Here is a 13,168-nt window from a genome sequence, read left to right on the forward strand (position 1 = left end):
ATTCACACAACCAAAAAAAGCCATCAGGTGCACAAGGGAAATTCACTTTTCCTACCCAAAACGGAGCCTCTTATTTTCAGTAAGCTCCTCTCCCCAGTTATTTGCTGCAGGAAATAAGTCTCTGTCTAAATTTACCTTTCAGTGAATCATTTTCAGCCCTCATTATGTCAATTAGGGAGTTCTCCAGTGAGTGCATGTCAAAAGTCCTCGTGCGATCCTGCAAGCAAACACAAACAGAGCCAGTGTTAAACATGAGCACCTGAACCACAAAAACTTCCAATTTCTTCTACATAACCACAGCAGAGTTAAGCAAAAACCATATACCAAAGGATAGAGGAATATTAAAAATTTCCTCTGATAGAGGAATATCAAAAATTACAGTATTATGAAATAATTGTTAAAATATTTTAATAAAGATTAACTATTTTAATAATATTAAAATCTTTTAATAATATTAAATATTATTAAATATGAATCTGATCTATAATAATCTAATCATAACCAATGAAGTCTAATACCAATTTCTCCTTCCTATTAACCAAAGCCATCATTTTACACATGCCCAGGTCAGACTTTCTCAACCAAACAATCAATTCCACATCCTACAAATCTGATGTTATAGAAGCAAAACACAACGTAAAATACCCTGGCACTGCTTTCATTTAATTGGCAAATTCAGAATAACTGAAATTTCTTGTAATCTCTGAAATCTTTACAGTATCATAAAAGGTCCCAAACGGAGGAAAAAAAATCACTTTAATTCCCAATATTATTCATATATCCATGCTTTCTGTGTATTTGGACTTGGATAGAATTTTATACATTTATATTAATATTAATTTTTTTTTCTGTCCAAGAAGCTCTCTACCATCAGCTTTAAAGATTTTATTTCATTCCTGTTCTAAGGAATCCCCTCTGAACTGAGCTCAAGCATTGGGAAGTCTCTGTTCAAACAAGAAAGAGAAATTTTGGACATTTTTGCTCTTGACTCCTTCTCCACAACTCCTGTTATTCCAGCACTGAGTGTGTTTTTTGTCCCTAACACTGGCTGTGAAGCTGAAATTTCTCCAAAGCACACAAATCCAGCTTGGAATATTTTTAAAGGCAGTGGTGAGTTATAAAGTGCTTTCTTTCAGTGCTGAAGCAGCAGAGATTGTGTGTTGCAAGGGCCGTTCCTGATTTCACTGATCCCTCATTCTGGACTTAAAATACCCCAAACTATTCCAAGAGCAGGAACTCACCAGCTCCTGATCCATTTCCAAGTTGTAAATTACATTCTGATCACTAAAAAATACCATTTTTCAATCGAATTTCCTGGTATTTTTCCTCTCTTCAGAACAGTTTATTACTGAGACAGAACAGGCCACGTATTCCAACCCGGATGTGCTGTGTCTCAAATAGCATTAAAAAGGCCAGAGTTTGGAAGCAGCTCCTTTATTAAGTCTAGTAAATATCAAATTTGCTATAAAAAGCACAGCACTGCCCTATCTCCCCACAGGATTGATTTCCTTGGTCATTTCTATTACAAGATAATTGAGGCACCTTAGAGAAAATATCAGGAGCATTTAAATCCTTGAATTTTGTGTTTTTCTTTCATAGATTTCCTACAGTTCTCTGTTTTCACAGATTTCTTACAGTTCTCTGTTTTCATAGATTTCCTACAGTTTTTTCTGCCTGTCCTAGCAGATTTAATTTATTGCTTTGGTTTAAGCATTGCTACTTCTTATCTATTTCAAACTCTAGTTACATTAAAATCCCTTAGCAGGAGTGAATACAAGGTTTTGGATCCATTAGGATCCAACAGTTGAGTAACTCGGGAATGGATATTAAAAGGCAACCTCTGCATTTCCAGCAGGCCTCACAAAATGACAAAAATAGCCTAAAACACAGGTGGGAGCATTTACTGAAAACCTGATGTCCCTCAGCAGCTTCTCCTTCCTGAATTCTTGTGTTAACCTCAAGCCCACCCCATGAACAGCTACAAAACTCAAATTTCACAAAGTGCAGAACCTCGGTAATTCCAAATCTTTGTGGAATTGTGGCACTTCACATTTCAGTTGTCTGAGACACAAAGGAAGTGACCCAGGCCAAGTAATTCCCAGTTTATTGTGCTGAGCACCTGAGCCTGAAGCAACTCTCCTCTCTAAAATATCTGTGTTGTGTTGGCTGAGCTGGAGTAACAAAGGGTTTTGCTGCAATGCTCATTTTAAATATTGACAACAGAGAATTTAAACATTTGAAGGGAAAAAATGGAATTGAACTGGTTGGCTCACAAGGAAGAGCATTCTCCAATGGAAGCTTTTGGTGCTGAGGAATTTATTTTCCTTTCCAAGTGAACCACAAGCTGTCCCTTTTCCAGGGTGAGGTCCATAAGCTGCAAATCACACTGCAAACACTTTAAAACACAACCCTGCACAGTGAAACAACAGATTAACTGGTGATATTCCCACCCAGGAAAAGCAGGAATGGCTAAAACTTGGGATAGGTAAGGAAGACACTCTACATCTACCCAGTGAAAAGATATCAAGCCTAAATAAAGACCAGCCAAGGTACCAAGCTCAGCTGGGTCACAGGTTTGCACAGTGTTTATTATTAAAAAAAAAAATTAATTTAGTTGATTATTTGCCCTGACAGGTTGCACCTTACTAGAGGAAGTCACCATTGGTAACTTTGAGAATTTTTATACAAATTAAAGTCCTTTTTATAGTCCAACTCCTTTGAGAACAGCAGCACAGATTTCACCAGTCTTATCTTGCAAGACATTTTACCAGAACCATATCTGAAATATATCCATTTATTATGCATTTATAGAAATAGGTGAAGGTTAGTGGCAGTGGCTAAACCCCTGCAGAAATGCATAACTCTGCATTTTATCCCAAAAGCTCTAATCCAAAAACAGGTCTAATCTAAATAATAGCTAATCCATCTAATAGCTCTAATAATTCATCCAAAAATAGCTCTAAAAATCAAGATATTGATCACAAACCAGTAGCTAAATGTGAGCTTTTCTCAGATACATATTACTTATAAAGAACATAAATCACACTGAACTTAGGAAAAAAAAAAATGTTTTCTTTAAAAGATTTCATGTAGAGAGAATTAATAACAATATGGTGATGTTTTTAATGAAGCAATTCACAAAGTTACAGTGCTTTGGAGCTGGATTGCTATTTTACACTTATTTATTGATAAAGAAAATATACAGAGGTAATGACTACCCTGGACTAAAGCAGAGTATGTACAATTCAGTAACAAAATGTGGCAAGCACAGCCTGGTATTATTTACCTGCGTTCCAACAGAACTTGGCTTTACACAAGTTTGTTTAGGGCATCTAAAATGTTGCTTTATCAGAGGGCTCAAAGGCTACACACTTTTACCCTTGGGAAACAGAACTGAAGCAGAAAGACACCAGGTAAACACGAGGCCACAATAAAAAATTATAAAAGAAAACCCAAACAAACAAAACACAAACCAAATTAAACAAACTAAAACCACAAAACAACCAAAAAGAAAGAAATCAACCTGCAGTCTTAATACAGGACTGTGTTTGAATTTTCAGCCAACATTTCAGAAGATATTCATTAAATATAATTTGGAATAAGCAGTGCTGTTTGCACAGTGTGCAAGAGGTGACAGCCTCCAGATCTGAAAAATGAGTTATTGAGCCTGTAAATGTCTACAGTAACCAACAAACCACTTCTGGACTCTACCCTCTACAAAAAAATTAAATTCTAATTCCTATTCCAACTTGATTTCTCATCTCTATTTATATTTCATCCCTAAAAAAAGTCACTTGGTGCATAACACGTATGATATACACTGGGTCATCCTCTCATGCAAAAGAAATTCCACGGGAATTTTTCCTGCACAGGAAGATCATACTTTGAATTTAAAAATCCCATACATTCATTCTCCTGCACATCAGGAAAATGCACACTTAATTTAACTATTAACTTTTTATAGAGTCATTATATTTAGTCTGCACCCACAGCATTACCATCACCTGAATAATTAAGATGCCAGAACCTGAGAGCACTTCCCAGGATGGGCCTCCCAGTGGTAAATCTCAAATTGCACCAAAAAATCAAGGTATGAACACTTGCTGGTAGCTAAGGCTGGGCCTGATCTTTTAAAATAAGGTTGATCTGAATTCCAAGGCATCAATAATAATGCAAAAGATGTCATTGCATCAATAAATTGATCAGCATTTATGGAGTAGGTGTAGTTGCAAAACTGGGGCTTGTTTTAGACATTTACATCTTTGTCAAACCAGAACAAAATCAAAAACCTCACAGCTACATTTGTACCTTAATTACAGCAGGAGAAGCCTGAAACTTTCTGAAACCCTGTTCCCATTTCCCACAACTCCAGAGCCACATCTCAGGCACAGGAGAGCCAGTATCACCATATTTATCATCATAAATACAAGTTCCACACTTCTCTTTCAACTGCAACACAAATTTGGACTGGGTTTTGCTTCTGGGGAAGCTTCTCCTCCCCAGCACCCTGCAAATGCTGTATTCCAGCTCCCAGTCCAGTATCCAGTGAATTAAAGGCTTTGAATAAACAGGTTTTTCCTGAAAGGATGTTGCTGTATTCTGCCCAGGTCATCTTTTATAGCTTCACCAGGGAACAATAAGAAAGAGCTGGAAAAATGAAGTGGCACAAAACACAAAGTTTAGTCCGACTTGAACTTTTTAAGTGTTAGAAATGACAAATCTTTACTGGTAATGTTTGTAACACGTGTGTTTCTATTTTAGCTGCACATTAGTTTATCATGTATCTTCCAGAATGATTTTCCACAATATCTTGCATTCTCACTCCTTGCTGGGCTGCTAAGTATGCAACTTTCAAAGCAAAATGTTTAATAAGAGTACTCCTTTTAATCTTAGGAAAAAGACAAACATAATTCAAATAGCTTCTTAACAAAAGCTCTCTTTAAACAGAAACCCCGAGGTCAAAAACACACAGGAGGGCTAAAGCCCAAGTATGAACGTCAGGAGTAAGTTTATAAAACAAGAACAGTGTTAACTTCCACAGCACTTAACTTGTGCATGTCATACCACATTAGAGCGCTGCTAATCCCACAGATCAGTAGCTGTGGGGAGCAGCACACAAAACTCTAATTACTGCACAGCTGATGGAGTTACACAAAAATGGGGGAACAGGTTTAAAAACCCAGCTTCAAGGATTTGCTCTGTTTTCAAATGATACCTCGAAATTATTGGGAATAATTGCTGTTGCTAGAATAAAAAAATTAAATTCTGCAAAACAGATAAGCTCTTTTTGTGCAGCCAGTCATAGTGAGTTATGAATAGGTTCCTCAAACCCAAATATTAAAATAAATAGGAATGGTAAAGAAATTTATTTGCAAGATCCCTTCAAGAGGAAAATTTGGCAAACACATTCAAGAGGCTATTTTTTTAATTCCAGCTCCCTGTGAATTTGTTTAATGCACTTATTAAATCAGGCCATTTCTGTGGGCAAACAAATGCTGACGTAGAGGTCGGAATTCAAACACGTTTTGTAATCACGAATGTGTTTTCTCAAACATTCCATATCTGCCTGGGGGAAGAGCAAGTCTCCCTGGCACAGGCCCTGGCTGGATTTGGAAGGGGTTATATACCTGGAAACCAGCCACTGGGGAAGAAAGGAAAAAAACATTTTGAACAAGTGGATACAATGAACTGCTCTCATGTACAAAATTCTTTGAAATGGGCAGTTATTTTCGAGCCTGATTCCAGGAAGAAACACAAATTCTTTTTAAGCATTTTTACAGAAAGCTGAGCACTATTGCTTCACTTGCTTGTGCCTTCAGAAAGCCATTTAAAAAACATCATCACGCACTGAAGATGAGATCTGGAAAGCTGGAAATGCCTATCAAAGCAAGATTTATGCATTGCATAACAGGCAGGATGTTCCACTCATGAGGAAGTGCAAGTACACAGCCAAAGGAAAGCCAAAACAATCTTGAAGGCAGCGCTGCCGTGAAACGCAATTACTGAGCACCAAGTTTGTCAGTGCTGCTGGGAGAGAAGGACAGGGAATTATTCTTAAAAATCACTAACTTGGTAAGGTGCCACAGTCATACCCAAAGCATTTTCATATATTAATTCTCATGGAGGGCTGTGAGAGCCAAAAGACTCCGTTTTTTGCTTTTTTGAATTCAGGAACCATTTTTTTCATTTGGAGACCATTTCCTTTTCAAACGAACACACAAAGAACAATGGCTTTTCTCTTTTCAAAAGATCTTTGAAGGGGGGAGCCTGCCCAGTGGCTAAAGCACAACATCAAAACTTAATTTCATTAACAGATCTGGTTAAGTCTTCTCTGACCTTGCTGCCAGTTCCAGCCCTGTAAGAGGTTCCTACAGACACTGTCATTTGGGAATTGCAGGAGACAGGATTCCAAATGGAAAACACTTAGAGCAGAGAGCACAGGGTTTGCATGCAGCTCTCAGTGCCAAGGCAAGGCATCATCAAATTGCAAGGTTATCAAACTGATCACCACAGTATTTTCCTTTCATCTGCACCATTTGGAGCACCCATTTCATCCCATAGGCAGGGATGTTTGAAGGGAGCAGGAGTTCACGTCAGTGGCTTATAGGGAAATTATGGGATCCCATCCTTTCCAAAGAGGAAAAGAGCTCTTAGTCCTGGTCACCCCAAGATTTCCATCAAAACACAGCCAGAATCCTGTGTGCCACCAGGCTCTGGAATAGACACAACCTCTGAGGAAAAGAAAAAAGAAAGCGATCCCCCAAATATTTGCAATCGCTGGTTTACATTTTGCTTTCTAAAGAAACTCATTTTCACTAGACTGCAGCACCACTTGTTAATGATTTAAGCAGCAAAACATAAATATTAAATGAAAGGGATTGTTGTATCGAATTACTCCATTATGTTGCTGCAGCAAAGACAGCTTTCAATTATTTCCTAAACAGGAATCTAAGAAGATTCCAGTAACAAAATAGCCTTGTCCAGTACATGATTGCATCAGCAAGGATACTTCAGGGGCAGAGAGAGAGAAAGAGAGAGAGAGATAAGATGCATGAACACAAATATGTAATAAGCAAAATTCTGCTTTGAGTCAGGAATAGAATCAGCATAGTCAAGAAAAAAAATAAAAATACATCAAAGGTCAAATTTTACATCATTTGTTTCCAGTGATTCAAAAATTCACTGTGCTTTTTCAACACTCAGCTAAAGTGACCAAAGGAGCTAAAGATTTTATACAAAAGAAAAAAAAAGTTGTAATAAGCGGTTGTCCAAGATGGCTTCAATATTAATCAGCATCTTTCTAGGGCTGCAGTGCTGAAGTCCTGCTCTGCTGCTCTGCCCTTTTCCTCACAGAAGGGATAAGAACAGGCTGGAGAGCACTTCCCTCCACACTCTCCTTTTCTTGGCATGAAGGGGTGTCAGACCTGGTCTTGACATGTACAGCTTCATCAGGGTGTTTATGTAAACAGACACCAACATGCTACACCAAAATCATTTCTTTACCGTGATCAAACTCCCTGTGTCTGCTATTCTGTGTCTGGAACACCATCCAGAAGTCAAGGTTGACTTTGCCAGTTCCCTGAAATTTCCTTGATGCCAATCCAAGCACATTGCTCTGCCTGTGTATATATTTGGGGCTTACATACAGCAGCAAGGACACACTTGATCTCATTCTGTCACTCTCAACATCAGCTACGTGTCAGGGTACAGAGTGAATCAAACCGTGAGCCAAGGCTCGCTGCAGTGAGGCTGAAAAAAGACCAGCTCCAGCTGGGTCCCCTTTTCTAATGGTTTCACTGGATAAATTGGGTATGTTGGACATGGCTTCATCATATTCATTATAAATCCTGACATTAAAATCAATTATTACTCTGCTTTCTAAATTTGGAAGGGCTCTACCTGATACTGAAGCAGTCAGTACCACTGCAGTAGGAGAAAAAGGCTCTGAAGGAAAGTTATTGCCAGCAGCTGCTGTGCTGTCAGCAGGGTCTGCACACCACCAAAACCCTGCAGTCTGCAAAGAACCCAACTATCCCCACATCCACAAAGTCACTGTTAAATGTATTTCTGGTTTTTTACATCATGAGACACATTGCACAGTTTGTATCTTTGAAATCCTATTTAAGTAGGTCACCCCGGTTCTTGCAGCATGGCAAGAAATACTGCAATCACGTTGAGAATTTTACTTTTGCCCTCATTTGAAGAGCTTGAAAAACAACCCTGGAAATGTAAAAGAACTCTTGGGTCTTTTAATTCACCCTAAAGGAGTTTACAAAAGGCACACACACACATAAAAGCTGGGTTTAACTGGTGGTCAGATGAAAAGAAGGGGACTTCTGGTTTAATTCCTACTGCAAATTAGGTCCAACATTATACAGTTCTTTTCAAATTCATAACAAGTCAGCCCAGAAGGAGAGGCTGAGCTGCCAGACAACCTGCCTCCTGCCAGGAGAAGGCCACAGCAAAACATAGGAGACCACCAACTGATCTCATCCACATCTATTTTTAGTGCTCATTTAATGGCCTGTAACCAAAATTTGCTGCCATTCCTGAGGAGAGCAAACTGCACTGATTACCATTATTTGCAAAAAGCAAAGTTTCCCCCAAAAATGCTACAAAAATTATGTTGCACTGCAAGCCCATGTGATACTGTAAAACCAAATAAAATCACTCCATACTTTTTCTCAGATGTGGTACATTGCTGAATGCTTTCAAAGGCCTCAGATCTCTCATACTCCACCAGGCACTTTTTTTGTTTTCCTTTTTCCTCTTGGTTGAAATACTTGTCAGTGAATTTCTCCATTGGCTATTTCTGTCTGTGTGTAAGTATTAAGCTGAAGCAAAGTGGCCAATACAGATGGCTGGTGCGCAATAGATATTTATGACCATCACTGTTAAAAAAAACCCCCATGAATCACAGCTTGGAGGATCATTCCCACTATGACATTTTGAGTTAGCCATATGGTTTTTTTCAGTTGCAAGCACAGAAATCCCACAACCAGGGCATTTTAATGCTCTTTGGGGAGGTTTTTGGGGTTTTTTTGGTTTTTTTTTTTTTTTTCTTATGGATACAACAGAGTGCGCTCACCTGAAAAGGAAAAATGTTGTCAGCTCTGTTCAAGCTGTCATCCATCCAGGATTTGGGAGCGAAGGCCGAGCTGGGTCGTGCATACTTCTGCAGCTGGATATGATTACTTGCAAAATTCTTCTTTAAGGGCGAGATGGAGTTCAAGGGGGTGATGCCTCCGTTCAGTCCCCGGCGGTGGTCTCGGCCCTGGGACCCTCCCCAGCCACCGTATCCGCCGCCGCCGGGGCTCCAGGAGGACGGGGTGGGCGACGGGCTTTGGTAGCTGCTCCACGGAGAAGGCGGCTTGTTAAGATTGTTGGCCAAATGAGGCAACTGATTAAAAGCAGCATTTCTGTGTGTGAATGGAGGTGGGTGAGGACTTGCAGGAGACCTCCTCTGTTGCTGATGCTGATTGTGATGATGCTGGAAATGGGGGTGATGAGGGTGGTGCTGGGAGAGGGGTCCGATCTGGGGGGAAAAGCTACCCCCAAAGCCAGGGCTGACATGATGTGGGAAATTCTGAAACAGCAGAGCACCATTATTAGCTGAGGCAGTAGGGACCCCTCCCTGGTGGAAAAAACTTGCATCTTCATTGATTATTGTAGAAGAAGAAGGAGCAATAGCTGCAGACCAGTTACTAAAACCAGTCAGAGAAGATGCGGTGGATGTCAAGGGCTGTGTCGAAGTACCGAGCCCCGAAGCCTCTTGGTAATCAAATCCTGTTAAAACCGGCGATTCTAGTCTTATTTTCTCCTTTCCATTGCCATTCTCTGAAGAATTATCACCCTGGTTTTCTTCAGTTTTAGTTTTCTCGGGTTCAGAGAGCATGCCTGCTTCCTGACTTTGACCAGGGGAAAGCTGCTGTTTTTCTAGGGACTCTTGCTTTTCCTGTTGCTGAGTTTTAGATTTTTCTGACCCCAGAATCTCATCCTGAATATTATGGGCAGCTGGAGCAGGAAAGAGCCAAGCTGACCCAGCACTACTGCCATTGGCAGCTGTGTTATTATTTATAAAAGCAGCAGGGCTGGGGGTTGCATTCTGATGATGGTGTGGAGGCTGCAGATGTGGATGAAATCTGACTGGAAAAGCTGACTTATTTCCAGTGTTGTTTTGCACTAACACTCCAAACCCGTAATCCCCCATTTATTATATTTACGGTTTGAATCCTCCCTGTAAAAACAAGTTGATGTTTAGTGTTTAGCCTGTCCTCTTGTGAGGCAAGATTAGCAAGTATCCTGGTTTTTGCTAAATATTCCAGTGTCTCCCTCCACGCTATTTATTTCAGATTTGGATAAAGATGTTTGCTTTTTTTTTTTTTTTTTTTTTGTCTTTTTGCAAAAGATAGATCTCTTCAACTATTTCAATGTGTCAATTTGCGTCCGTTTCCTTCCTTTGGCCAGGAGGAAGGGAAAAATAAATCTTTGGTTCACAAAATAAGAGGTTTCCTTTTTCTAAAGGAAATGCACAGCAATGAGAGAATAAGCTTCTGGGAAATAAGGATACAGAGATTCTAACTATCCTGTTTTTTTCCTCCTCAGCAGCCTTGACTCGCCCATAAATGAGTTAAGAGGGAAGATAAAAAAAAATACAATGACGTCTGGTCCCTCAACCCCTTGGCAGCAAAAAATAGATTTAAATCTGGAATAATTTAATACATCTCTATAATCTAATATATATTTGTGTCCTGTTCAAAAAGAGTCTTTGCTGTGGACAAGGGAAAAATTTACCTCAGGATTTCAGCATTCAGAAGGGTGAAATGGGGGAGTGAGTTGCAGAAGAGGCTTTATCCCGTGCTGCTGGGTTTAACCTATTATGTTTAGCAATAATATACACCGTGTGTGTGCGTGTGTGGTTGTTTAAAGGGGTGAGATCTTATCTCAGGAAATCAGTATTCTCTGTGTGTTGGGTGGGGAGTGAGTTGTGCAGGAGAAGGGTGGATTCTTGATGCTGCTCCTTCTGGGCTGGGTTTCTGAGCTCGCCAGACTCGCTTCTTATTTATGATCCAATATTTACGTGTCCTTCATATGAGTCCTGACTGTCCGAGGAGGAAGGTTTTCATCTCAGAAATCAGCGTTCACCGTTCGGGAAAGGGAAGGGAGGGGACAGCGAGCTGTGCAGGAGGAAGGGGAAGGAGGTTTTTTCTCGCTCTCTGCTGCCGGGAGGGTGTTTTGCGGTGCGGGGCTCGCCTCCTTCCCCGGGAATCGCGGCTCCCGCAGCCCAGCGAGCCCCCGGAACGCGCTCCCTCCTCAGGCACTGGGCATCCAGCGGGGCCGGGCTGTGGGTGCCCCGCGCGTCCCCCGCCCTCGCTCGAGCCGGGCAAGGCAGGAGGGGTTTTACCTCAGCAGCGCAGCAGCCTCCGGCAGGGAGGGGAAGGCGCGGCCGGCCGGGCTCCTCTCTCCCCCATGGAAGGTGTTTAGGCGGCTCTCCCGGCGGGGTCGGGGCAGGCTCTGTCTCGGGGCGCAGCGCTCGGGGCTCCGGCGGCGGCGGCGGCGGCGGCTCGGGGCGCTCCCTGCCCTGCGGCGGCTCGGCTGGGCTGCGGCCGGGCCGTGCCCCTCATGTACCGGCCGCACCGGGGGGGGGAGGGAATCTCCGCGGGCTCGATGCTGCGGGGAGCTGGAAGGACGAGGCGATCGACAGCTTTCGGCAGCCGGCGACGTGTCCCCGGCGCGCAGCCCCCGCTGCCGCCGCCTCGTTTCGCGTCTTTTTCCGTGTGTTTTTTTCTGCCGCCTTCCCCGCCCCCCACCCCCCCGGCGGCCGCCGCAGCCGGTGCCTCGCTGGTCGCCGCGCGGCCGCTGCCCAGCCCGTGCCGCCCGGACCGAGCGGCCGCACCAAATGACAACCAGCTGGCGGGGGCCGCGCGGCGCTTCCGGGGCGGCGGCGGCCGCGCCCCCGGCCCGCCCCCGGCACCGGCTCCGGCTCCGCCCGGCGCCGCGCCGCCATCTTTGGTGCGGGCAGGGACTCCCCGGCCGGGGCGGCCACCCCGGGGCTGGGCGCGCACCGCCCGCGGCGCCGCCGCCATCTTAGGTGTGGGCGGGAGGTCAGGCGGATGCCGGCGGCGCCGCCATCTTGGAGTGAGGAGCGCGACGGCCGCCATGTTTGTGCAGGGCAGGGCGTCACCTGTCACTGTCGGTGCCCGGTGTCACGGACAGCGGCCGCGCTCGGTTAAAGAGCTTCTCATTCCACCCCTGCCACGGCAGGGACACCTTCCGCTGTCCCAGGTTGCGCCAAGCACCGTCCAACCCGGCCTTGGACACTTCCAGGGATGGGGCAGCCAGATCTTCTCTGGGCAGCCTGTGCCAGGGCCTCACCACCCTCACAGCAAAGAATTTCCTCCGTACGTGCAACCGAAGTAGTCCAAGGGCAAGCATCAAAAAGTCTGTCTACTGCAGATCTGGTTTATGCGCTACTTTCGTTTTGGGGATGGGCGCTGGTTTTGCACGCTGACAGATAACAGCATGCAAATGAAAATATAATTCAAAAATTAATATCAAAATATAGTGACATTAAACTAACTATATGTAGGTACACCATTAGAAAAATCAAATTCAAAAGGAAATATTCAGAGAAATTTCCTCAAAAATTTTCTTTTAGTAGAGGGCTGTCCCCTATTTGCTCCAAGACTCCTTCTCAGACCCATGACTGTCATTTGGATGATACTTTTACCAAACCAAGTATTTCCCAACAATTTTATTAAATAAACCTTATTCTTTGCAATCACAGACACCTTGTTTCTTTGTGTGAAAACGGTCTTGTTTACATATGGTGAAAATATCATTGTGAAAATGTAATGACTGGGTGGGTTATAATTTCCCCTTTTGTTTACTGTCTGCAGCTTCTGTGAGCTCATCTGATACTAAGCATTATTTTCCTCTGCATTTTTCTAGTCATAATGTTGTTATCATCATCTTACAGCTCAGGGTTAACAGGCACTTCTGTCCTGGACCTGGCTCCAGCAGCAGATTGCTGTTCCACGAATAGTTTGGGAAAGACTGAGTATATGTCCTTAATTTAATTTCAGGCACACCCTTGCAGTGCGTTAGGGTAGGTGCAGATGGACTGGAGTGATACGAGCAGAATTTCTAAAATCTGACTTTAATCCCT

General features: G+C 42.9%; 1 protein-coding gene across 2 annotated transcripts in view; it reads right to left on the reverse strand.

Annotated features, from left to right (window-relative positions):
- The window catches only part of CPEB4 (cytoplasmic polyadenylation element binding protein 4), a 34,688-nt gene extending 22,829 nt beyond the window's left edge, over positions 1-11,859 (reverse strand). Inside the window, exons 1-2 of one of the 2 annotated variants that reach the window (XM_053956232.1) lie at positions 9,089-11,859; positions 136-217 (exon numbers count right to left, since the gene is read on the reverse strand). In XM_053956232.1, coding sequence (XP_053812207.1) covers positions 136-217; positions 9,089-10,210 — 1,204 coding nt within the window. In that variant the 5' untranslated portion in view covers positions 10,211-11,859. The remainder of the gene's footprint in view (positions 1-135; positions 218-9,088) is intronic. The other variant, XM_053956233.1, reaches the window with a different exon arrangement.
- Between the last annotated feature and the right edge of the window lie 1,309 nt (positions 11,860-13,168).

This window comes from Vidua chalybeata, chromosome 15, assembly GCF_026979565.1.
Source record: "Vidua chalybeata isolate OUT-0048 chromosome 15, bVidCha1 merged haplotype, whole genome shotgun sequence".
Taxonomy (NCBI): Eukaryota; Metazoa; Chordata; class Aves; order Passeriformes; family Viduidae; genus Vidua; species Vidua chalybeata.